The sequence below is a fragment of the Eleutherodactylus coqui genome, chromosome 1 (genome assembly GCF_035609145.1).
Source record: "Eleutherodactylus coqui strain aEleCoq1 chromosome 1, aEleCoq1.hap1, whole genome shotgun sequence".
In the NCBI taxonomy this organism is placed as follows: Eukaryota; Metazoa; Chordata; class Amphibia; order Anura; family Eleutherodactylidae; genus Eleutherodactylus; species Eleutherodactylus coqui.
Window position 1 is genome coordinate 97,383,248 of NC_089837.1, and position 27,980 is coordinate 97,411,227.

A 27,980-nucleotide genomic window follows, 5' to 3' on the forward strand; every position below is an offset into this window, starting at 1 on the left:
AAATTCTACACATAAGGTTGGAAGTAAGCTGGGTGATTGCTATGGGGACAGGTCAATCAACTAGTCAAAGGATATTGGGTGCGTCACAGAGGTGTCCAACATGGTGATGAATAATCCCCAGTAGGGAATGGCTCTGTAGAGCCAATGTAATACAGAATACCATCAATCTAATTTATTCAATATGATGTTCCGTTTTGGAAAGGTCAGGTTCTTCATTACTGCAACATCTCATCAGGCATACCTGTAAAGTCAAAGACAATTAGAGGAGGGTAGCATGAGGTGAGGAGTAGAGAGATGGAAGCTAGAGTAATCTTACGGCTCATAACTCTGGGACTTGAGAGTTCCCGCTAAGAATACAAGTGTCTGTCACTGGACAGTGCTGCTTTGTATGTAAATGACAGCACCATTGCTAAGGTACCATTATCTTTGCTCACAATGGCTATGTACACCTTTACTGTCAGACAGGCGGATGTGGATCTGCTTTGGTACACACAGATTTGATTTGGGCTATCCTTGGAGGCAGCACCTGGGGAAACCAGGTATTTACCATGGAGCCCTCCAAGTGGGTTTTTGGTCTTCGCTGCAGGGCTCCCAAGCCATTACTGTTTAGAGATAGTCTCGATTATATGGTTGCTGACACTGCACAAGGCTGCGGCGCAGTACCTGATGGTGTGAACAGAGTCTTGTCTATAATAATAGTGGTCAGGGCTGGCAGCGTAAGATAGGGCAGGCAGCAGCAAATAATGAAGTCCAATTAAGTAGCCAAAGTCAGAAGCACAAAAGTCAGGATAATCCGGAAAACAGGCAGAGGTCAGCACCAGAGAAAAACACTAACAGGGGCTTTGTCACAATGGATAGGAAGCAATTGCTTAGCCATCCACCCTAGGGTGTGGATGCCTAAAATAGCAGGTGCTGTAGCAGGATTGGAGGGGGACATGTTTAGAAAGTGCACACTGGTCCATAAAGAGAAGAGGTGGGAGCACACACAAGCCCTGCAGGCAGACACTAGAGAGCCAGTAGAGCAGAGAGCACAATGTGCAGTGCATGGATGACCGTGACGCCCAACCGCGGCCTCAGCAGCAGGGAAGTGAGGTGGGCAGCGGCAGCGTACTGTGACATTTACAAACATTGTTTTTATTCTGTCTGTGCCTATAAAATGAAAAGCAGTTTTAAAATAGGTGTTTATTAAAAATTTCCTACCATTTTGTTTCTACAGCTTGTAAGCAGACTCTGTCTCCATGGTAACAGACAACAAACAAACTCTGTGTAGTCTGACAGTCATACTACTTTCTATCTACTTCTGGCTAACCTACCAAATTTATGTTAGGACAAAGTTGGTGAGAAATTGGAGAAAGTAAGAGACTGCAAGATTACTGTTATGTCTAATCTGGATGTAATGGTTTTGTCCTAAAAGGATGAAAATGTACACATAGAGTAGAAACGTAGATAACACAAAAATGTCATAAGGAAACACAAAACAGGGAAGATGGGAAACTAACCCTAAGACACAGGAAGACCCTGCCTACTAGTGGAACGCTTGCCCTGATGAGGGCAACCTGGGGCGACCATAACTTTCCTTAGATGGTGACAAAGAACAGTCAAAAAGTAGATGATTCTCAAAAATTAATAAACCACCAAAGAATAGGGAAATAGATGTACAAACACACTAGATAAAGAAGTGAACAACCAGCAGACTTATCTCAACTGAGATGCAGGTCAGAACTAGGAGCCGCCAACATGACCAGAAACACTTTCAGACTGAGAGTATAACCAGCGTCTTCTATGAGGAGCAGCCAGAATAAATGTACACAAACTAACACTGATTGGCTGCTGGGGATGCCCACCTCCCAGTCAACCGGTCAGTCCATAAACCGGAAGAGAAGTGTCGACGTCCAGCGCCAAAATGACAGTGAGCATGCACCAGCATGAGGATCATGTGGGCTGTCATGTCACCCCGATCCTCATTGTCTGTTATCATGGAGACCAATATTCTGCATAGGAGTTGTAGAAACAAAATATAGGACATTTTTAGATAAGATGCAGTATATCGCAAAGGTGCTTCAATTTTCATTTTTGATGAAAACGTTTAAAAATAGTGGTTACGGAAATGTACATGGCCATTAAGTATCATTACCAAAGTGTGCAAAGGCAGCGGCGAAGACTGTGGCACCTCAGTAATGTTGGTGTTATTTGTATAAACTGTTCACAAATGTCCAGAGACAAACTTGTATTCTTATAAGGAGCTGCCATGCCAGAGCGTTTCACATGCGGAGTACCTCTCTCTGGAGTGCATGATGGCAGATTCTGATACTCTATTCTATACAGCATGGAGAGCGAATTTCTGCCTTGGCTCCAAATGGAGATTTAATTTTGCTGAGGTCTTTATAGCATTGGTACGGGATAAGAAATCTGCTTATGCTTTACCTTGTAACACTTAGTGATGTTCATAGGACTTCTTACCTGTCTTAACTATAACTGCACTTTTCTTTTGGTCCCCGCAGGTTACCATGGATTGTATTGTGAGGAGGAGTACAACGAGTGCTTGTCGGCCCCATGTCAGAATGGAGCATCTTGTAAAGATCTAGTTAATGACTACCAATGTGTCTGCCCATCAGAGTATGAAGGTACAGTGTGGGATCACCGCCAAGTAATTTTCTAGTCTTATGGTTACTTGAAATACCATTACAGAAAAGAGTTACGTACCTTTGCAAATTCCACATGAAATTAAGCTTCTTCCATTGGGAATTGGGAAACAGAACATCGAGACACAATGATCTTGCTTATTTGCCAGCTATTATACTACTGCTGCAGGCTCCAAACAGAACACTATTACTCCCCACAATATAAATGTCGCTCTGGTTACACCCCCACATACTTGACTAATGACATGGTTAGTGTTTTGGGATTTTTTATTTTTTCGTGGGTTGTGGTACATGCTGTACTTGGTATACTTTACATATAATTTTACGTTTCTCTGCATTTATTAATTTGCCTTTCTGGTGAGTAGACCTACAATTTCACTTTCTTTTATGAGAAACTAAATTACTGTATTTGGTTTGTGCCCAATTTAAGATTCTGTCACTCAACCTTACATGAAAAGTCATCGGAACCTTGACTTGGCCACTTTATTAGAGACACCGGCCCTTTCACGATTGGAACTTCCCTGTGAGATAATTAGACCCGTGAATCCGAAGTACAGAATAAAATCAAGTGTATCTCTAATCATTTTCAGTGTGAATCCAAATGGGAATGGGAAAATCAAGTGATCTGAATGAAAAGGCCTGCTCATCGGTGCTAGACTAGCTGGGACCAGGATTTCGTAAACGGCCAACTTGTGGGGTTTTCTTACACAACAGTGTGGAGGGTATACTGAGAATGGGGTGATCAAGAAAAACATCCAGTGAAAATGGATCCTGGGGATATAAGTAACTTGTTGACGACAGGAGTCGAAAGAGGGTGTCAAGAATTGTTCTGATGAACAGGTGGTGCACAGTCAAGCGAATTGTATCCAGATACAATGCTGGTGCTCACACTAACAGCTCTTCATTCCTTAGCATAGGTGGGCTATAGCAGCTGATGACCAGTTCAAGTGCCGTTGCTAAGAGAAATAGACATGCAAGATTCCAGAGAGCAAAAAGAGGACAAAAATGGTTACTGAGCAGTGGAAAAACATCACCTGGTCAGATGAATCCAGACTTCTACTGCACCGTGTTGATGGAGGATCCGAATTTGGTGCAAGTAGCATGAATTGATGACCCCTTTGCATGGGCCAATAATCATGTAGAACTATTTCAAAACCTAATGACATCTATGCCATGACGAATTGCTGTGGTTCTGTAGGGCAAAGGAGGTCCAGCAGGCTACTATCGTATTTCCTCAAAAATAAGACCCTGTCTTATATTAATTTTTTGCCTCAAAAGAGGCGCTATGTCTGGGCTTATTATACTTACCTAGCCGGCTCGGTCCAGGTGCCTCCTGCTGCTCTCCGAAACTTCGACACGCTTCTTCCAGTCCTTAGCCGGCCACAGAAGATCACTTCCTGGTTACGGTATTCATAAATCCCGCCTCCAGGAAGCGATGGCTCTGATTAGTTCTCAAGTGCTGCTCAGCCAATCAGTTCAGTGCTTGATGAACCAATGCGATGGCTATAATTGGTTCTTCGACCGCTGCTCAGCCAATCAATGCAGTATTCGATGAACCAATCACATCCATCGTGTTGTGGGGGCAGGATTTATGAATTGGCTGAGCCGCGGCATTGATTGGCCATTTCATAAATCCCTCCTCCACAACACGATGGCTGTGATTGGTTCTTCGACCACTGCTCAGCCAATCACAGTCATCGTATTGGTTCATTGAGTGCTGCATTGATTGGCTGAGCAGTGATCAAGAACCATTCAGAGCCATCGCTTCCTGGAGGTGGGATTCATGAAACCCATAACCAGGAAGTGATCCTCTGTCTGCGGCTGAGGACTGCAAAAAGTGCGTCATAGCTCTGGAGAGTAGCAGGAGGAACCTCGACCAAGCCTGATAGGTAATGTATTCCTTTGCAATGCAGCTAGGGCTTTTTTTTTAAGGTAGGGCTTATATTTCAAGCCTCTCCGAAAATACTGAAAAATCAGAGTAGGGCTTATTTTTGGGGAAGCAGGGTAGATGGGTGTCTCTAATAAAGTGGCCATTCAACCTATGTTCCAGGATGTATGAACTTCGCTTTATAGCTTTTTGTTTTGTTTTTCTTAAATGGATAGTGGGTCACCAAAGGTAATGGGTGAGAGCCCTCCTAATATACACTGTACATGGTTAAATAATATTAATAGTCTATGTGGCTGGAATATTCACCAGAGTATCCAGAATATTTGAAAGTCATTTGTGTATTTGCAGCTAAAGAGGATGGGAGGCAGCCATATACGTGAGGGAAGGCAGGAATGCGAGGAATCTGTCTTGTCGAGGACAACTGTACATATTTATGTAAAATAAACACTTCCTGGCTGCTCTGTATTTCTTGGCTCTGGCTGAGTTTTCCTTTTGGAGAGTCACAGTCATGGCGTTGACGGTTGTCCTCATAGCACTAGTGCGTTAACACATTAGCTTCTATAAAAAGGCAAAAATCATTAACTGTCTTATGAAGGGAACCTGTCACATTGAACATGCGGTCAAATCTACAGGCATGATGTTATAAGCCGGAGGAGCCGAGCAGACTGATATATAGTTTATGGGAGAAGATTCAGTAGAACTTGGGCGTTTTTTTTTTTAAATTTATATCGCTGCTCATTCTGAGCTGAACAGTCCAGTGGGCGGAGCTATCAGTGATTGGCAGCTACTCCCTGTATGCAGTTATACACACATAGCTGTCAATCACTGATGGGACCGCCCACAGGACTCCTAAGCCCAAAATGTGCAGTAATTATAATGATTGATTGAATTACAAGTTATCCGAAATCTTTTACCATAAAACTATATATCAGTCCTCCTGCTCTTTAACGTGATGCCTGCAGATCAGACTGTATGTTCCAGCTGACAGACCCCCTTTAAGGAATATTTACTTTTTAGAGTTTTTTATAAATAGTTGTAATTGCTTAGTTATAGTTACAGTTTGTAGAGAAAAAAAATCCAGCTTCTAGAAGAAGTTGTCGTTTTACTTCAAAACTTGGCATGCAGTTCCATCTCAGATATACAAGTGCTACACGTTGTTACTTCCAGGCAGAGCTTGTGGGGTGGTGCATGATGGACCATTCAGAGGCAAAGACAAGCTGCAGCCTGTCATGTCCACACTAGACTTTATATAAGGCATCCGTTTTACCATGGGTCGAAAGGGATTTTTAGATCTACAATAGCAGCGGCAGGATGAAATGGGTATTAAAACAATAACTCCCTCACCGCTGCAGTGCTGCTTCTCGCCATCGCTACGGACTTCCGATGGGCTGTTTACACTTTGTCTGCAGCAGTTTCATTTTTTTACCCACATGACTGCTGCAGCCAATAGAAGGCCTGACACATGACGTCATCAGTAATGCCCGGTAGACAGGCCAGGGCTTCTAGATTAGAACCCCACATGACATGTTTACAGGAGACCCAATGAAGTTCCAGGTAACATACAGGGGCACTAAAAAGGGTGCATAGGGTAATTTATCTGGGGCTGCAAAAGTTGGAAATTTTGCGCAAGAGGTCAAAAATGTTGCAAGTTTTTGCTTGTGTATGCCTTTTACCCAACTTTTCTAAAGTGAAGAGACAAAAGGGCGAGGTTTGAGTGGAGTGTGGTTTTTAGACAGATTTAAAGAGCTTTTCCAGTTGTAAACTACTGATGGCTTATCCTCAGGATTGTTCATCAGTAGTAGATTGTCAGGGTTCTGTCACCAGGGACCCCCACCAATCAGCTATTGTCTGGGGTGATGCATTTGTGTACTGAGCTGATTCCTGCAGATAGCTCCGTTCTCACTGCAGTGGGCAGGCTTGGTATTGCAGGCCAAAGTCCTCAGCCCTCAATATTTCTACTTTTTTTCCCAGCATAGCCTGAAATTTCCCTTCAAGATGATTACTGTAGATTAGGAGAACTAACTTACTGTCATGTTTGATCAGTATCTCCAAAACAGCGATCCACAACTTTGTGGTTCTAAGATATTATCACACGATTTTAGGATGCTTTTAAATACCTTGTGGAATCGGGTTCCAGTTACCGCCAGTCTCGGAATATTTATTTTTAATGGTTTCCAGTCTTTTAGGTCCCTCTTGTATGTACTAATATTATTAGGAGCCAAAAGTGCAAAGCAAGAGAGATGCTGGCCGGTCACGTTGGAATACTGGGGCTAATGTTGGCTTGTAGAAAACCCAAAAATGATTCTCAGAACTGGTTGGTTATGTAACAGATCATTTCTATGCGGTATCGTCAACTAATCTCTTTAAGTAAGTGTCAGGTTTGTGCCAATATAGTTGGCTAAAGATCTGTTGATGTCTGTCCTTTTATAACGGAAGCCACAAGGCCGTGCCGGATCGGTTGCATTTCACGTTACCATAATTCGGGCACCCATATTAAAGCTGAACATCCCGGCCCAACTGCGGTCTAATGATGCAAACTGGCAGCGTCATACGGAAACCGATCAAATGCAATGGGTTTTGTTGGGTGTCTATTGTTTTGACTGCCAGTGCTGGATACTGTAAGTAGTCTTGCCATGCCCGCTGCAGGCAAAATGTCAGGCTTGCCACAGCTTTCCCCTTCAATTAGGTGTTTTCTACGAAGTGTCACGAGTGAGCCCACATTCCTAAAGGGTGGAACATCTTGGCACAACCCCCTAATATTCCTGATAAACCTGTGCGCACTCGCATCGGACGGCACACTGACGCCTGCCCATGATTTACGTGATACGGACAGGAATAGGACATATGATGAGTTTTTGCACGCGAACCATCGGTCCATGTGAAAAACCGTCCGGGCGCATGTCCTCCTCGCACTATGATGGAGCCGTGTGCTCTCTATTTAACTTGGACAGTGCACGGCCCCAAATGCGTTACTATGCAGATTTTGGTGTGGAATTGCTGCACTGCAAAGATCCGGTACATTTGCACGCCATTTCCACGGCGGATCTGCACCAAAATCCAATCACAATCTGTGATGTGAATTTGTGGATTTCTGGGAAAATGACAGTTTGGCTGCATATACAGTTCATGGATTGTCACTCAGCCTTCCTAAATGCGGGATGTACCCGTGCCTAACAGATGGCAGATTTGCTATTCCAGAAAAGCTGGGTGGCAATCTCCATGAGAGGTAATATTGGTTGTCATCCAGCTCTCCCACAGATTGGTCTTCCGTTTATTGCAGCAAGCATATGGTGCCTCAACAAACAATTATAACGGACGTGGAATTAACACATAAACAGCAGATGCCAAATTAAAATATTGTGTTTCAGAAAAACTAAATTGTGATGAGGTTGGAGGTAGAGTCACCCGTCAGATGACTAGCGGAATGTAGAACAGCTGCAGGAGAAGCCGTCACACTCGGATCGTCAGTGTGATGAGCCCAACGTCCTGACGGGTGGCTTGCTGGTTATTCTCTTGTTCCTCAGCAGCTCTGGTGCTCATTAGAAGGACTTTAAATGCATTAGTTCCCTGCTAGAGGGCAGTGTCTCCCATGCAGATCGATCAGATGGATTGGGCGACAGCCTTATTAGCGCCGCATCGAGTGGCTGCCTCTTTCACTTTATTAGAAGACGGCCTCATTAACAGGGATCTTAGTGGAAGCAGGGGAAGTAAACGAAGTTAGAAAATAAGTAACCCTGAGGATCTCGACGGACAAAGTCACCTTTATTTATGTAGCGCATGCATCATATTGGGTTCTGTCCCCGTTGGGGCTCACATCTATATTCACCTATCTGTATGTTTTGGGAGTGTGGGAGGAAACCCACGCAAACACGGGGAGAACATGCAAACTCTACATACAGATGTTGTCCCCGATGGAATCAACGATCTTTCCGCAATGTCAATGGCGAAAGGGCCACGGTTCGGACGGCCTTTATTAACTTCAAAGGAAGCCGTCCACACAGAATCTGCACAAAAATGGAGCATGCTACGTAAGTGGAAACCGCAATTGGTTTCGGCTCGTGTGCAGGAAGAATCCCTTTTCCATAGCATGCTATGAAAGGTATTCGCTGCGGAATCCGGAGGCGGACACCCGCTCCGGATTCCGCAATGCAAATCCGCCCGTGTGCCGACGACCTTACACAGGCCAATAGTCACCCAAGAAATCGCTCCAAAAAGTGATTATAGGTGACTGTCGTCCTGTACTTGATAGGGCTAGTAAGTGAAAATCTCTCACTTGTCAGTCACTTGGTTTTTAGCTCACCTGCTTGCTATGGATAGAGGCAGACGGGGCCTACGTGAAAGCACAGGAGTGATAATCGTTGGGATGTCCCATGTGAAACCACCCTAAGGGCGCCTTCACGTGGGCGTATTTGCGCACGCAAGATTTGCATGCAAAATACGTAGAGAATAGAACCCATTGATGTCAACGGGTTTGTACACAAAAAAAAACCAACAGCCTAGATTCAGGATAGATCAATATCAGATTGGTGGTGGCGCCTGCTGCTTGGCATTCCTGCTGATCAGCTGTTCAAAGAAGCCATGGCGCTTCACTGAGTGGCACGGCCTCTTCTCAGGCCTGTGACATCACATTCATCGGTCACATGGCCCAAGAGCAGCTCAGTCCTGTTCAAGTGAATGCCGCTATGAAATGTAATGGCACCGTGCCTGGTGATCTATGGGGGTCCCGAGCCGCAGACCCCTACTGACATGATATTCATCTCCTGAGGATTCATCATCAATATCTTAGTCACAGAAACCGATCAATAAACTGCCCTAAAACTATGTCTCCACGAAGACCATGGCGTGTCTCTGCTGCCCACTCGCACCTGAGGCTGTGGTTGGATGCCGCCATCTGTCACATGGTACACAACACGCCTTTGCCCGCCACAGATCTCTGCCAATAAGGCTTGCTCACGCCCCCTCTCTTAAAGGGCCAGCAATCCCTAATCCCGTTACCCAATAATCACCAGCCAATATCTCCTGTATTAGGCATTTTTTTCCCCTTGGACGATGCAAGGCAATTGGTCTCATTAGCCATTGTGACAAGGCCCCTGTTTGCCCGACATTCGTCCCGTGTAAATGGGCCTTTACTTTGCACCTTTTTCCCCACACTTGCCTAAAACTTTTGCACAGTGCTGTGTATAGATATATAATAAATATACACACTGAAAATCTACTATGTTATATTTGGAACACCCTGCATTTTTTTTTTGCTGGTGGCTTTTTAAATTGAATATCTCCGAGTCCTAAATAAACACATCCAATAAAGCAGGGGTCTGAAAACCGGCAGGTTTATTTAGCAGCAGTGACATATTTTCTTGAGGTGGTTTCTGCCGCCAGACAATTGAACAGGGACGAAAGCTTTGATATATCTGTTTGATGTTTATTTGTAGTCGTTTCATTATGTAGATTAATGCAAAGATATAAAGGAGACAAAGAAACGGGCTCGGAGCCAGGAGACATATCTAGGCTGCACAAGAGAAAGCATTAACATAAGAGGGATAGAGGAGACATTTATAGGCTGGCGCGCTTCATATTTCTGCATTTATTTACCTTAGAAAGTTAAACCTCGGCTTACAAACTATTCAGGTAATTATTTAAAGTATGTCAACAGCAGTGAATTGGTAATTGGTTTCGGCTGCAGACATTGCCCCCATTTATCTCTCCATCTCCGTTCTGTAATACAGATCTGCTTGTGCAGAACTGGCCATGACATAGCCATGCAAAAAAATACTAAAAAGTAAGGCCGCTTATTAAAATAGTAAGAAAATCTGCATTTGTAAACAAAAACCCCCACTTGTCTACATTAAATGTTCAGCAAATTTGATTGGAATTTGCTTTACCTGCTTTGCTAATTCTGCTCTTTTTGAGCGGTGCAGATGAGTTAAGGATCTTTTACATGCACCAGCGATCAGTAATAAACGTTTGTCTGAACTTTTATCCACCCGATCATTGCCTCGTCTGAAGGTAACGGGAACCAAATGAACATTTTATGAGGTGATCTCATTTTTAATGCATTACCAGAAATCATCAGTTGTCGGCGGCCCATTACACTGCGTAAACAGGGATGTGTTGCCAACAGTAATGGACTGTATGTGCCTAAGTAGTCCTTCACATGGACGTATTTGCGTGTGCACTGCGCCCAGAATAAAACCCATTGATTTAAATGGCTTCGTTCTTATCTCCTTTTTTTTGTGCATGTGGAAAAAAAAACGCAACATGCTCTACTTTTGTGGGTATTTGTGCACCGAAGGTCCCCATAGAGCCCTAAAGGTGCTTTCAGGGCTGTTCCATATGAGCGTATATCAGCCGTGGTTTCACAGCCGGCTGATATATGCTGCTCATCTGATGCATTGGTTTCCAATGCAGCAGTTCAGATGGGCGTATTCTTGATGCGTAAAAACGTCCGTCTGGCAAAGACGGCGCATACGGTACACATTCCGGCTGGACGTTTTTACGCCAGCCAGAAAATATAGTTCTGGAACTATCTTCGGCCGGAATACGGCTGTTGCCATAGACTCCTATGGGTGCCTATGACAGCTGCTGGAGATGGGAGGGAGTTTAGCAGTGTGCCTGCTAAACTCCGTCCCCCTTCTCTCCCCCTCTCCGCCCCTTGCCGGCTGTCCACAATGGGAGGGGGCTGGACAGGGTGTGAGCTACTGTGCTAAATTCCCGCCCCCACCCCTTTGCCGATAGCTCCCATAGGCGGGAAAGGTATTAGCTCTAAGCTCCTGCCCTCTCCCCTTGTCACAAGCCGGCAAGGGACGGAGAGTGGGCAGAAAGGGGGTGGGGGTTTAGCAGAGCTAAACTCCCACCCTCTGGCAGATGGAACCCCGGGGCTGCGGCGTATATGCCTCGGCCGTCTGAACGGGCATTAAAACAGGAGTGTCAGCCGTGACCTCATTCACGCTATTTTCAGCCACGCTGTTGCTGTGACACAGCTAGCCCAAAATCGTCGCACCCGTGTGAATCAAGCCTCAGATGGAACAATTTGTAAAAAAAAAAAGGGTTCAAACGATAATCATCCTGTTTTAATGCGGGCCAATAACAAATGACAATCATTCACATTTTGCTCTTCGTTCATTTTATAATCGTTGGCTCATTCGTTTATCGTTGGTTTAAACAGCGCTGGCTGGGTCCTTCTCATTCACTTATACAGCGAATGTGAAACCCTGAACAATTCTGAACAATGTATCATTTGAACGAGCCAACGATGTATCTGCCCGTCTAAACAGGCTGCAGGAATGACCTAACGATGATGTAATTCGCTCGTGCAAACGGGCAGCTGTCATCGTACTAACCATCGTTTGGGCACATACAGTTCCATGTAAATGGAGATGAATGATTGATTTGCAAAAATATCAATCAACACTTATTTCTGGCAGAAAATCTCTTTGTGTCATATTTCTGCATTCCTTGTAAGGCTGCTTCTGATTTGTCCAGATCCCTTAAAGGGGTTGTCCCGCGCCGAAACGTTTTTTTTTTTTTTTTTTAACCCCCCCCGTTCGGCGCGAGACAACCCCGATGCAGGGGTTAAAAAAACAAACAGCACAGTGCTTACCTGAATCCCGGCGGTCCGGCGTCTTCATACTCACCTGCTGAAGATGGCCGCCGGGGTCTGCTCCCTCCGTGGACCGCAGCTCTTCTGTGCGGTCCATTGCCGATTCCAGCCTCCTGATTGGCTGGAATCGGCACGTGACGGGGCGGAGCTACACGGAGCCGGCATTCTGCACGAGCGGCTCCATTGAATACAGCAGAAGACCCGGACTGCGCAAGCGTGGCTAATTTGGCCATTAGAGGCCGAAAATTAGTCGGCACCATGGAGACGAGGACGCCAGCAACGGAGCAGGTAAGTATAAAACTTCTTATAACTTCTGTATGGCTCATAATTAATGCACAATGTACATTACAAAGTGCATTAATATGGCCATACAGAAGTGTATAGACCCACTTGCTGCCGCGGGACAACCCCTTTAATATGACCCAAGTACTTGCCCCCCTTTTTGATTCCAAACTGGAAACATAACGACCATCCATCCCCTATATGTGGCACCCTTGTTTGCCCCGGTAGGGGGGCGCTCCAGCACACATTGACTAGTATCAGAATCCATGTTTTCTGTGCACTTGAGCTGTTTGACACATCATTGAAGCTAACATAATTATTTTATGTGTTAACACATGCAGATAATGTGCCTTTTAAAGGTGTAACATCAGCCAGTGGCGCTGCACAGACTCCATGCTAAGCGGAGCCAGACTATATAATGACTTGTTTTGGCGCATCAGAAAAGGCATGCAGAAAAAAAAGCATACCTAGTCTGTAATTGTCACTTCTGTACAAGCTGCAAACACTCACATGGTATCACCAATACATGTCATTTGCTTCTTACACATTACACTAAAGTTGCTAAAAATTGACCATATCAGCCAAAATTATCAATAATAATGATCGATCATTTCAGGTGACCAATGACAGTCTGCCACAAAGTAGTTGGCTGCATGTGACATTTTCATCCAGTAGATCTTCCATTCATATGAAGATTGTTCATCCATGAACGATCTACCTTTGACAAAATGTTCCCAGGCAGACTGTTGGTCCGTCACCCGTTGTCATCACACATGTATGGACAGTGTGAACAACCGTAACGGTCACTACGGACTACAATGGGGGGGTCTTATCTGCAAATTGATTGATCGTTCACAATATGATTGTTTGTTCAACCATCACCCTAGTTCTCTGTAATGTGCGTGGCCACCTCTAGCCAACCTAATTGCACTTTGTGCAGAAAATGTTAACAAGGAAACTGCAAGAAATAAGTATATATTCTACTATAAAAGTCTAGTTCTACTGCATTCATCATGTACAGTAGTCCCACCTAAGGCAGCTAATAAAGCTTGGTCATTTTATGCATTCATGTGACTCTCCGATTGTCTTGTAGGTCGTCATTGTGAGCTGTACAAAGACCCATGCGTGAATGTCAGCTGTCAGAACGGAGGCACCTGTGACAGCGAAGGACTGAACGCTACCTGTGTCTGTGCATCGGGATTCATCGGTGAGTGTACGCCGGCACAGAGGTAGTTGTGAGTGGAAGGATAAAAAGGGGTTGTACCAGAACAGATGTGTCACCTATCCATACGGTAGGTGAAAAATGTCTGATTAGTGGGGGTCTCCCCACTGATCCTCAGAAGGATGGTCCTGTGTCCACTTCTTCTTGTTACTGCAGACTTGCTGCACCCCCCCCCCTTCCTTTCTTCCCGCAATGAAGCCAGATTGAATGGAGAGGTGGTTGCACATGTTTAATATTTCATTATATACTTATTATACATGATACTTATTTACAAATACGCACTGCGCTCTACATATGTCATCGGTGTTATATATCTGCTCTTTATATTCAGGGGAGGACTGTGAGATTGATGTAAATGAGTGTGACAGTAACCCATGCCACCACGCTGGTACCTGTGTAGACCAACCCAACGGCTACATCTGTCACTGTCCTCATGGCTGGGTTGGATCCAGCTGCGAGATCCGTAAGTATGAAGTATTTAAGGTCTCATTTACAAATTGGAGGTTTCTTGTAATTGGTTACAACCATTGCTGTGGATTTAAAACAATGGGAACTGCTGAATACTGGCCACAGTATACCATTGTCTTGGTCAATAGTTAAAGCCTGCAGTGGATGGGTCAGAGCACATTTTTTAAGCCAAACCATAGTTGGATCCTAAACAAAGGAAAGACTTAGGCCTCATGTCCACGGGCGGGTTGGATTCTGCATGCGGGAGCCCGCAGAGAAATCCGACCCTGCCCGTGGCCGAGGACAGTGCTTACCCATCCGGGTCTTCTACGTGCTGTCCGGGTCTTCTATTTTCTTCACTCCGGTTCCGCAATTCGAATTTGCCCGTGGACATTGGGCCAAAGTGCGCTGTTGTAATATGACCAGAAATTCAAGGCAGGATATCCGCAGCATATCGGCCCATGTGAATGAACCCTTAGGATACACCCACATTAGAAGTATTTTCCGCATGAGAATATTCCCAACTGCTCTATGGCCAAATACGTATGTGTCACATGTGGATTTTGCTATAGATTTGCAGCGGGTTTCATTCCACTCATTGAAAAGGGTGAAATCCGTAGTGAACGTTATCAGCATAAATTGTCATGCTGCGGAGTCTACATTGCAGGTCGATTTATGCTGCAATTTTTTACACAGTGTGTGGATAAGATTTGCTGGTACTGAAACGCGCTGTGCATTTTCTAAAAAACCCTTTATATAGTGCATACGTATTGCACAGCGCTGTTCACAGAATCATAACTGACATTGGGTGCTTTCCTTATGGGGGATCCCAATCTAGATTTGCCTATCTGTATGTTTTTGGAGACTGTGAAGAAACCCATACAAACAGTAACGCCATGCGGGCATTGTTCTTGGTCGGATCTGAACCTGGAAATCTAGTGGTGCAAGGCAACTGAGCCACCATGGTGGAAACTCTGCAGCATGCTGTATTTGCAACATGTGAGCCATACCTCTAGGGATCTCATGCAGACACTTCTGATAATCCGTTCCATAGATCTGATTGGGGTTTGTGAAAATCCCATGCACATGCTGCAGTAACAGCCTCATTCACATGTAAGGAATCGGCAGCATAGTCCACTTTCTGGTTTTGACTGTAGACATACTTTAACATCTTTGTTCTCTTTTGAACACAGACCTGCAGTGGAAAGCTGGCCATATGGCAGAGAGTCTGACAAACATGCCTCGCCATTCCCTGTACATCATCATAGGGGCGCTGTGTGTGGCCTTCGTTCTAATGTTGATCATACTTATCGTGGGCATCTGTAGAATTAGTCGCATTGAGTACCAAGGATCAGCTCGACCGGCCTATGAGGAGTTCTACAACTGCAGGAGCATTGACAGTGAATTCAGTAGTGCCATTGCATCCATTCGGCATGCACGGTGAGTAAGGGACTGGATGTGGTTGATGTCCTTGTTGATGCATAATGGTCGGTATGAATGCACTACTTTTGAAACATAGCTTATTCCACTGAAGCAATGATAGCCTAGCGGAGTCAACAGTTATTAATGAGGAAATCATGGTCGAATAGATGAGACAAAATACTATGTCTGAAGACAGAAATGCACTTGGGCAAGTAGGAGGTCAGGGGTTAATAGCATAAATTTGATGTCACATTGATGGGGTCAAAAGAATTGTAAACAGGTAAACTACATAGGTTCAACACAAGAATACTTGGAATAGCATAAAGTAAAGGAAGAGTGGAGTAACTATACTCTGGTACAGGAGCAATAGACGGGTGATTGCAATTGGAGTAGAGAAAAAAAGTGTTGAGGTCCCTTTAAGAGGCTTGAAAAATAAGGACAGGTAAGTGACAGTCACACTTATTTAAAGACCTTTGGTCACCAGAATTTATGTGTCAAACAATCGGGACTTTGGTGCACCCACCAAAATTATGACTTTTTTTGGCTTGTGTGTCATGCGATTTTTTTTCAAAAGGTGGATGGGTGTGCGGACACGCATTGCTCATCTCTTGTACTGAATCTACGCTCAAAACTGGAAGAGATTAATTTGGGGAGGGTGGCATTGTTACTGCTTGTGGGCACGGAGTGGCAATATTGTTTTATAGGCACACAAAGGCGGCACAATTGCTTTATGAGCATGGAAGCATTACATTTCAGGGGAACAAAGGCGGGATTATTACTTTTTGGGACACAAAAAGGGCTGTATTACTGTGAGGCACAAAGGACACATTATTTCTTGTGGAGGGCATTATGTGGGGATTATTACTGTGTGGGGGCACTTACTTTGTGGGGCATAAAATTGGGCACTAGTAATGTGTAGGAAGCACAGAGGGGTTAGCACTAGGATGGTGAGTGTGGATAGAAGAGTCATGGCTAAAATAAATCTTCATGGGCCCAGATAGAGAAGAAAAGGGAAAGTGGATGTTACCAATTAGAGGAGACTTCACCTGTGATCACTAGAGGTAACTGCACTGCAATCACTATCACTGTGTAGAATTGGTATCTGACTACTGTATTATATGGTGACTGTATTTTTTAGAGGTATACTGGAGCTCAGCCGCTGTATGTAAGCCTGACGGTTATAAAGGTTGTCCAATAGATATGCTGCCCCTGATTTTATATATATTATTGGGATGAAATGCATGTCAATGCACCATGCCAGTTCCCTAATGCCTGGCCATCATGTCTAGGTGGGGGGCCTACTCAGGACACCTTTGCACTGGGCTCACCAGTGTGTTAAAATGTCCTTGTAGACTGCATGTGAAACACTGATCTAAGTAAATAACCCCCAGTAACTTTCCAAAACATACCACATATTGACATGATACTGGCATATACTTGACCAAAAACAGGTAGCTAGCAACCTTATTCCATTGCAGATTTGTTGAATTTGGACAGGAGGCCAAGCATCTCAGCACATGACTAACCACAATAAATGTGGCAGGGGATTGGTGTATGCAGAAGTCATAGGGCTGGATGCTTGATGTCTGAAGACTTGCGGCTATCCGGAGTAGAGCTGCGGAGCAGACTTGGGGGGGGGGGGGCAGGTGATGGCAGCTCTGGATGCCACAGTGGCGAGGGGACGTGGGTGTTTCCTGGCTTAGGGGCCGGGTTGTAACTGTCACCCCTATAGCTATGCCACTGCACACGCTGTAACAGCAAGAGAGGGAAACACTATCACAGTGTCTGCAGATCTGTCAGCCTGCAGCCTCTACGTGCACGGGAACAGCATGTAAAGAAAGCCCCTCCCCTGTTGCCATGAAAGCATCATTGTGTTCTTGTTACATCAGAAGCTCTGTACCTGTTGTCAAAGTGGATTGCAGAGCAGCTGGAAGGGAAACCCCCGAGTGGGGGTCAAACGTGATTTACGGCAATAAAGTGACTAGATATTTATTGCAAGTATATTAAAGAAATGATAAGACTAACACAAGCTATTAGAACATAAGTTGTCTGAAAAGTTAGTGCCCCTTAAATAACCTGTAGATTCCCATTTAGTACCAGTCACCTCCACCAAACATTTCCTGAAGCTGGAAATAAGATTTTGGACCATTCTTTGTTGTAAATATGTTTTAGTCCATTAATATTTCTGGGATGCCCTGCATGTACAGCCCTCTTCAGGTCATCCTACAGCATCTCGATAGGGGTAAAGTCAGGACTCTGGCTTGGTCATTCCAAAACAAAAATCTTCCTTTTCAATGACCCCAGAATTTTAAATAGCATATGGTAATTTGAGGGGGGGCTCTTAAAAACTTTGTATTGAGCCTAGGAGGTGATGACTACTTTGGCTACTGCAGGCAATAATTTAGGGCTATCACAAATTATTCTATGAAAATTTGATATCCCTTTTTCTCTTTCAGGTTTGGGAAAAAGTCACGCCCTGCCATGTACGATGCAACTCCAGTAACATATGAAGATTACAGCCCCGATGACAAACCTCTTGTGACGCTGATTAAAACCAAGGATTTGTAGTCTGCCCCCTGCTGTTGCTATGTAGATTTCGGGAGAGGGGTTCAATCATCTTTTTTAAAAGGATGAATTACTAAAGTGACTAATTATTTTTAAGAAAAAGAAAAATGAATCTGAGACCTGATTCTCTGTTGCGGGATTCATTCATTCCATGCATTCTTTGGGGGAGGGGGGGGGGATAGGTCAACACAGCTGTGAACTAACCCGTTTTTCTGCAAGAGGGGCCTTCCGGCTTCCCTCGCAACCAACGGGTTAAACCTATATTGGAAGTTAATCTAAAAATTCTTCGCAAAATCTACGTGTGTTAGCAATGTTACAGTCTGAACAGTTTGCAGGCATTACCCGTAGAGTTAGGAGACGTATATAATACATAATTTATCCGTTGATAGGCATATAGAGAGTCTACAATGTTTGTGTTGTGAATCCGAGTAACTAAAACCCAGTTGTTAAACTTTCTAACCAGAACTGACTAGATTGTTCTTTGTTTTTTATTTTATGATTATTTTTTTATTATTATTTCATGATTTTCTTCTTCTTCTGCATGGTTCGCTAGCAATAACCCTGCCTTGTTTTTTTTTTTAGAACTGCTCTTGAGTCGATGTCAAGGTCCATTCAACTGTTGTGTTGGTAAAACCAGCTCTTGTACAGATGATGAGAAGCAGATTAGAACTAGGCCAAGCTCTTATTTTTCTCAGACACAGCCAGGTTTTTCTATATCGTGAGTAAGGCTTCTTATTCTAGACATTGCTGAGTTACTTCAGGAGAATCTGCTTCTTAGCTCGTGGATTGCATTGTGCTGTATAACTCATATGTGGTCAGCATTTACTTTATTAGAGACTTTTTCAGCTTTGTTCTTGGAAACTTCAAATATTCAGAATAAATGTTATGAAATGATTTGTCTTTTTCTTGTTATGGTGTGAAGACCGGAAATAAAGACATTTACCCATAAAGTATTTGCATATGATGCAATTAGAATGTGTGTATGGATACAATAGGCCATTTTTACATAACCGAAATTTGGATCTTGGGGAAAACCAAAGGTAGGAAGGAAAAGGGGCGCTATCTGGTATAGTACCGTTGGGCAAACGGAGACACAAACAAGTGTAGTTATTGCTCTCACCTGACAATGGTATCAGCACAACCACATAGATGTGCTTCAAAGATGTATCACAAACAAAGAGCTTTTTCCAGATCAGGTACACAATCAAAATGGAGAAAAGCCAGCTACAATAGGTGCTGCTGAACCTACCTAGAGTACGGTTTTTATTTAGGAAGAACAAAGGAGTATTCTTGTATCTTGTCACCACCGGAAGTGTGGGTGGTGACAAATAGTTGGTGCTTGACTGGGGGGTGATTGTAGGCTGCGGTGGTCTCCTCACAGCAGCGGTGCAGTGGCTGTGGGTTGCCTTTACCATGGCCGCAGTCACTGTCACCCGCTGGAGTGTCCCCGGTGCCGGCTTTCCCCCAGTAGCGCTGCTTTACCTCTGGCCTCCCCTTACCCTCTCTGCTGTCACTGTCCCCTCCGGCACTCTCCCTGGCTCGGCTGCAGCGATTCACTCTGTGTGCCCTCTCCTTTTCAGGGGCCGCTGTCAGTATTGCCGGCTGAACTGTAACCGGCTGCCAGCACTGTGAACATCCGCCGCTCCGCTCCATTCTAGCGTCCGCCAAGGAGGAAACGGAGAGCCGTTGGTGCGCAGATGTAAGTGCTTCACAGTGGGCAGGACTCATCTGTCTTTCCGGGCAACACTAAGTCCCAGCACATGTACAAACAGCCTGTTTCCCAGACAAACACTGTGATTTTAGCCTTGCCAGGAGAGTTGGGGGTGTTTTGAAGTTAGGCTTACATTACTTTGTCTCCTACATGGAAGCCTTTTCAGCTAATAATGCAAGCCTAACAGCTACACTAATCCCTAACCATCCAGCCAAGGCTAGAATCACTACACACTGTTTTGCTAGGACCTTCGAGAAGTCACCAATGAAGAGCTAGGGGTGTGGCAGGGGCATTCCTACATCCAAGCCCTGTCAAACCCCTAGCTTCCTGGTGGTGACAAGATACAATAATACCGAACAAAGGTATGCGTTTCCAGGCCAGAATGGGGTCTTCCCAAGACATGGTCAAAATACAACAATGATTAATCATTTATAGACCAAAATAAAACACGGGCCAAAAACAAGGGGGGGGGGGGATAAATTACATCACCACAATTCTTACATACACAGTAACAAATGTTAAAAATTAATGTGTAAAATAACAAGTAAAACATCAATCAATACAAACTGTTTAATATAACAATCTATAAACCACATTGTTAACCACTTAATGGCAGGATCCTTTTTTTTCTAACTTTTGTTTTTTTCCTCCTCACTTTCAAAAAAATCAAAAACTATTGTATTTATCCATCAGATTTAGCTGTGTGAGGACTAGTTTTTGGCTTGACAAGTTGTATCTTTCAATAGTAGAATTTAATGTACCATATTATATACTGATACTTAAAACAATTCCGCCATATTTTTTTTTGCGGCTTTTTTTTTTTGTTTGCTGTACTACTTTGAAAAATAGAATATATCTTTGAAACAAAAGAAAATAATTTTATGTCACCACCTTCTGACATAAAATTATTATTTTTTTACGTCAACATTTGTGTCAGGGCTCTTTTTTTATCGCTTTTATTAAATATTATCCTGCTGATGGGGGTGACTAAAAAAATGCAATTCTGGTGTTACATTTTTTTTCTATGTTCACCTAACGGGTAAGTAGAGCTTTACTTTGCTAGATCAAACATTTACAGAGACAGCGATACCAATTATGTTCTGGGTTTCTTTTTTTTCATTTTTCTAAATATGGGAAAAGTTTTCTTTCTTTTTTTTTAAATGAGTTGAAAAATTTAATTAATTACATATTTTAGTCCCCGTAGGGGACTTGAACTTGCACTCATAGGGTATAATGCATAGGCCTGGCTTAATAGTCAATCAGCCATTGCAGCCCTGGGGCCTTCAGAATGTTCCAGGCTGCTATGGCAACCAAACAGCTCCTCTCGATTTCATTGCGAGGTGGGCCATTCAGGACACTTGAATACCATTCAAGGCATTTACGCGCCATTTAAAGGGTTAACAGCCACGATCAGTGTTCACGTTGCCAGCATCTCCAGGAGCAGAGCTTATTCTAGCTGGTTTCTCTGCATTTTCACAGCAGATTTTTGGGCAATATTTTGCTTTAGTATATGTATGCCAAAACCAAGAATGAAACAAGGTATAAAGATTTAGAGTTTTTGTTTCTGCTACTTTCTATATGAAGCAGATACTATATGTACGAAGCAGAGAATATCTCCATGCAATAGCAGTGAGAGCCTGTACAGTTTCCATGACTGACAAAAAGGCTCAGTGTACACGACTCCAATTGTGCAAGGAGTCTTAAAGTGCAATTCCTAGTGGGATGAAACTAACAATACACAATTAGATATTTATCAGCCAAACCCAACAATTTTGGCAGGATTGGTCCTTCTAATGTGTGTGGGGGGCCTTCCGATTCTTCCCTGATGTTGGATGCCTGAGGTGTCTGCCAGAAGCAGATTACTCCCTTTTTCTCATTCAGAAACACATGCATGCTTGCCCAAACTGAGCATGCATACAGTCATGAGAAAAACTAAATACACTTTCTTTTAATTCTATGGTTTTATGTATCAAGATATAACAAAAAAACATCTGATCCTTGAAAGGTCCCAAAATTGTATAAATACAACCTCTGTTGAACAACAACATATGACAACTTACACTGTCATTTATTTAACAAAAACTAGACCAAAATGCAGAAGTAGTGTGTGAAAAACTAAGTACCATATATACTCGAGTATAAGCCAGGTTTTTCAGCACAAAACAATGTGCTGAAAAAGCCCCCCTCGGCTTATACTCGAGTGAAGTAAAAAAAACAAACTCAGTATTCCCCTATAAGCCAGCACCTGTGTCCCCAGCGCAATGCTGTCCCTGGCGGTTCGGCCAGCTGCAGCAGTCTTCTCCCCGCTGTCTTCTCCCTGGCGGGCTTTTGAAATCCCCGCCGTCAGTGCTGTGATTGGATCAAGCGCCGGCCAATCACAGCCGGCGCTCGATAAACCAATCACAGCCTTTCAGTGATGTCATTCTGTATGGCTGTGATTGGTTTATCGAGCACCGGCTGTGATTGGCCAGCGCTCGATCCAATCACAGCGCTGACGGTGGGGACTTCAAAAGCAAGCCAGGAAAAAGATTGCAGCAGCTGGCCGCATCGTTGGGGAGAGCATCGCGCCGGGGACAGCATTGTGCTGAGGACACAGACGCCGGCTGATAGGTGAGTATTGCTTTTTTTTTTTACCTACTATATACTTGAGTATAGCTAGGCTTATACTCGAGTCAATAAGTTTTACCAATTTTTTGTAGTAAAACTTATTGACTCAGCTTATACTCGGGTCGCCTAATACACGAGTATATACGGTATATGCTTACTTTTTCCATACTGATTAAGAGTGTAAGTAGCTGGCAGGTGCTGCCAATCAAATGTTCTGGATTATTAATCAGCTGAAAGTGTGGCCACCTCTATAAAAGCAGAAGTTTGAAGTTTTGGTAGTTTGCTGGTCTGGAGCATTCAGGCATGCGTTAACGCAATGCTGAGGGGAAAAGACATCAACAATGATCTTGGAGAAGCAATTGTTGCTGCCCATCAATTTGGGATGGGTTATAAGGCAATTTCCAAACGAATTGGAGTACATCATTCTATACTGAAAAAGAGTATTCACAAGTGGAAAACATTCGAGACAGTTGGCCATCTTTGCAGGAGTGGATGTCCCAGCAAATTCACATCAATGTCACATCATGCAATGCTCAGAGAAATTGCAAAAAAACCAATAGCTACATCTCAGACTATAAAGGCCTCCGCATGTACAGTACAATTAGAAGACTTAACAAGTATGGCTTGTTTGGAAGGGTTTCCAGGAGAAATTCTCTTCTTCCTAAAAAGAAGCAAACTCTAGCCGTGCTGCCAAGTTGCATCAGCACAAAACAAAAGACTTCTGGAACAAATGTCCTTTGGACAGACAAGACCAAAGTTGAGATGTTTGGCTGTAATGGCCAGTAACACATTCCTGGAAAAACAAACACAACATATCAGCACAAATGTCAACTGTCAAGCACAGTGGTGCAGGGGTGATAATTTGAGCTTGTTGTGCAGTCACAGGACATAAGCACCTTGCAGTCATTGAGTCAACTATGAACTCCTCTATATATCAAAGTATTCTAGAGTCCTGTGCAAGAAAACAGACCATACTGTGTTCTGGACGGGAACGACTGATTACATTGTATTCATGCGGTCAGCCTGTGACAGCCCATGTGAGAACAAAGGAGCTGATTGCAGAGCTCAGACCACCTGCTGAGTTCTGCAAGCAGCTCCTGAAGGCTCATTTGCATGTAAATTAAGCTGATAAAGTACTACTAGGCATTTCTGCCCATTAGTACTTTATGCAAAATGATTGCTAAAATCAATCTTTCAATCGTTTGAACGACTTTCTTTGCATGTAAATGGGCCTGTATGTGTTGTTGTTTATCTGAGGTTGTAGTTATCTAATTTTAAGACCTTCTAAGGACCAGTAAAAACATAGAATTCAAAAAAGTTCTACTTAGTTATTTTCATGACTGTATGTATATGTTGGTGAGAAAGTCAGGAAAGATAACTGGCGGTCGAATGAGTGTAGTGAGTAGATGTGCCCTATTTTTCCGAAGCTACTAGTCAGGCTACGTCTGTCATGAACAAGAATTCACAGAATCTATTCATACAACAACTGTCGGAACTGGCCACCAATTTCTGTCTTATGTGTGGGAAGATAGCTCTACCAAGATCGCTCATGATTGTTTATTCCAGGGGTATTCTATATCCTATTGTTGAACTGGCTTATTGTACAAAGTATGCTAAGAGTGAGTTCGCACACAGTGGAAGTTTGGTTATGGAATGCATGCCAAAATTCTACAACAGTGTATAGTACAATGTAAGTGAGTGGGGTTTTAACAAACCCCATTCACTCAGGGGGAAAACTCCACAGACAAATATAAATTTTCTGTGCATTTTCTAATCCACAGCATGCTCCATCTGTTGTGCAGAAGTGACAGATTTTCACCTCATCCGTACAAACCTCTACAACAAAGTCATATGTGGATTTTGGTACAGATTAAAGGCCCATTTAGACCCAACGATTCTCGCTCAAAATTCGCTCAAAACCATCTTTTGAGTGAGAATCGTTGGGTCTAAATGCACAGACATCATGCAGTTTTCATGCATGAGTTGTTCCTCGCTCAATTCTAGTTTTCTAGAAATGAGTGATGAACTCTTATCAGCAGTGCAGGCTGTTATGACAGTCAGCAGCGCTGATGAGAATCTTTCAGCTCGTGTGCTGCTGGTAGTTCCCAGCAGGACGCGAGCTGTAATCGCAGAGAACAATACAGCTGTTTGCTTATGCAAAAGAGCTGTATTGTTCGCCAAAAGATAGCGGCGGTGTCCCGCTTCGCCTGCATAGGTCTTAAGTACCTACCTAGCTACTATAGACTATACAAAGATGATCGCTCATTACTGTCACTCAAACTGTCGTTTGAGCGACTTTTGCGTTGTCATCTGTCAGTGTAAATGGGGTCTAACTCCACAACATGTGATCATATCCTACACGGCAGAATCCAATGCCTCTAAAACTGCGGTAGAAATCCATGGCTAAACTGCTTACTTCTGCCACATGTTTTGCAGCAGATCTATATGCGGATTTAGCCCTGTGAATAGGCAAAGCCTACGTATGGAATTTCCAACATGATTCCACATGGATCAGCCCTAAAGTTCCTACCATGGATCCACTCGTTGTTGCATCAGACATTACCCATTCACAGAGCTAAAGCCACGTGTGGATCCACAGCAAAATACATGGCAGAAATACGCACTTTTGCTATGGATTTCTTCCAGGGCTTTCGAGGGTAAATCTGCGTGTAATAAACGTCCGCATTGGATTCCGCCGTGTACACATACCCTAAAAGTCAGTTCGGAGCAATACAATACAAGAGCATCAAAAAAGAAACATTTTCATGGCTGATTTTTGAAGAAAAATTGCACTAATAATACATTGTGTGCATGTTAAAAAAAACCCATAAAAACTACCTAGTTAGGGATGATTCTTCTCAACAGCAGCAGGCTGAGATCTACTCATTGTTTTTCCTTATTGAATCACTTTTTTGCTCTTGTTTGTGTGAGTTGTGTACTAGCAGCAGAGTTTTGTGGCTTGGAGAGGAAGCTATACTTGACCACAATTATTGCATGGAAAGGTTAAGGATCTGAATGTGGGCATAGGGCATTTAAATATTTTCCTAAGTTCTTACTGTATCAAAATGTCAAGCTATCTTAAAAGTACATCTAAAAGAAAACATCTACATCTTGGATGTATTTCAGTTTGTGGGGAAGATTTACTTAGACTAGCATTTCATATGTCAGTCTAAACCCAAATATGTTGGAGTAAGTAAGTTGCATCAAATATAGTAAGAGATGCATGCTCATCTTTAACTGCCCATGCACCAGGAATTGAAACTTAAAGGGGTTGTCTCGCGGCAGCAAGTGGGGTTATACACTTCTGTATGGCCATATTAATGCACTTTGTAATATACATTGTGCATTAAATATGAGCCATACAGAAGTTATTCACTTACCTACTCCGTTGCTGGCGTCCCCGTCTCCATGGCTCCGTCTAATTTCAGCGTCTAATCGCCCGATTAGACGCGCTTGCACAGAAGGGTCTTCTCCCTTCTGGTCGGTCCGGGCACAAGCGGCGTTCTGGCTCTGCCCCCTTCTACGCGTCATCGCGTAGCTCCGCCCCGTCACGCGTGCCGATTCCAGCCAATCAGGAGGCTGGAATCGGCAATGGACCGCACAGAGCCCACGGTGCACCATGGGAGAAGACCCACGGTGCATCGTGGGTGAAGATCCCGGCGGCCATCTTGGAGGAAAAGAAGGAAGAAGTTGCAGAGAGGGGATTCGGGTAAGTAAATTTTTTTTTAAATTTCAACACATCGCTTGGGTTTGTCCTGCGCTGAACGGGGGGCCTATGCAAAAAAAAAAAAAAAAACTGTTTCGGCGCGGGACAACCCCTTTAAGATTGTAATAAGCAGGCATAAATTTGTGCTATAACTTATGCCAGTTTTTGGGATAAGCTATACTAAATCAGTCAGTCCATAGAAGGCCCCTCCCACTAAAGCCCATCCACTTTTCAAAAATGGTTAGAGAATCTAAAAATAGCAAAAAAAATGCGTAAATTATTGTGCAAATGTGATGTGCAGTATATAATATGTAGCTTTCTTAATAAGTCCCCCATATATTTATAGACGGCCTTAGAAGGGTTTACCGAGATTGATTTTTATCACCTATCCACAGGATAACCGCTAAATGTCTGATTGTTGAGGGTCTCACCACTGAGACCCCTACCGTTCCCAAGAATGGAGGTCCTGAGTTCTTCTTGCTGCACCCACAGTGATATGGAAATTGAATGGAGCAGCGGTCATGCATGCACAGTGCCACTCCATTCATCTTCAATGGGGCTGCTGGAGGTAGCCAAGCCCTCGTACTCAGCTATTTCTATCAGCCCCATTGAAATGAATGCTCTATTATGTGGCCATAAAGAGCGCCAAAGCACTTACAGCTCCGTGCTATGGACACCATGTACTCAGTCGCACCAATAAGACTTATAAAGCAAGTGTACAAAACAAAAAGTAATAACAGTAACAAAAGATCCCAAGAAGCAAACATAGAAGAAACACATCAGTAATTGCTACATATTAGGATTTCCTTAATGTTGAAACAGCAGTAAAGTGGTGACCCATTGATATAGTTTTCATTCTCTGGTGACGCAGACGTGGAGTGTTCTATTAATGGTTACTCGGTGGTCTAAGGCCCTCTCTGTTACATGGGCAGATACATTTGCGTCTGTTTTTACAATAAAATGTATATTTTTAACTGAAAAGTTTTTCTTCTAAACTAAATTGTGTAGCTGAGCCCTTTTTTAGGGGTCCTTTTAGGCATTTGAGAATAAAAAAAACACGTGTTAAATATATGCAGATGTACAGCATTATGCAGAGTCGAATGAGCCTCTGGGCATATTTTAGACCTGGGCCTTCCTGAGCTTGTTGCTTGGACACACAGATCCCTATGCCATTGCTGGCATATAAATATATATGTATATATAGTCTGCAGGGTTAAAAATTTTATAAATAAAGCCAGCGACTCACTGGGTGATATGATTTCTGATTTGAGTCTTTCACTTTAACTTTTTTCTATCCGTCCCAGACCGCCATGATAACTTATTTCAAGCATGACTCATTTCTGCAGAATATAACACACATCCTCAACTCTCATAGGCACATAAGCATATCTAGTGCATCAGATGGTAATAATGCCCCCTTTGGTGCCCCACAAAGTGATAATGTCCCCTTTAGGACCACACAGTAATAACACCTTCTTTGTACCACTACGCAGTAATAGTGACCCCTCTGTTCACCCATATAGCAAGTGTCTCTTCTATGGACAATAACAATAGTGTCCCCTGAGTGCTCCATATAGCCATAGTTCTTCCTTTGCGGTACATGAAAGTAATATTGGCTCCCATAATGCCCTCTTATAGTAACCGTGGTCCCTATAGTGCCCTTTATAGTAACAGTGGTCCCCATAGTGCCCTTTATAGCAACAGTGGTCCCCATAGTGCCCTTTATAGTAGCAGTGGTCCCCATAGTGCCCTTTATAGTAACAGTGGTCCTCATAGTGCCCTTTATAGCAACAGTGGTCCCCATAGTGCCCTTTATAGTAGCAGTGGTCCTCATAGTGCCCTTTATAGTAACAGTGGTCCCCATAGTGCCCTTTATAGCAACAGTGGT

The 27,980-nt window shown here is 43.5% G+C and overlaps 1 protein-coding gene across 1 annotated transcript in view; it reads left to right on the forward strand.

Annotated features, from left to right (window-relative positions):
- DNER (delta/notch like EGF repeat containing) overlaps positions 1 to 18,962 on the forward strand; it is a 210,430-nt gene extending 191,468 nt beyond the window's left edge. The window contains exons 9-13 of the mRNA XM_066598180.1: positions 2,502 to 2,624; positions 13,506 to 13,619; positions 13,966 to 14,097; positions 15,275 to 15,521; positions 17,960 to 18,962. Coding sequence (XP_066454277.1) covers positions 2,502 to 2,624; positions 13,506 to 13,619; positions 13,966 to 14,097; positions 15,275 to 15,521; positions 17,960 to 18,071 — 728 coding nt within the window. The 3' untranslated portion in view covers positions 18,072 to 18,962. The remainder of the gene's footprint in view (positions 1 to 2,501; positions 2,625 to 13,505; positions 13,620 to 13,965; positions 14,098 to 15,274; positions 15,522 to 17,959) is intronic.
- The last annotated feature ends 9,018 nt before the right edge of the window (positions 18,963 to 27,980 follow it).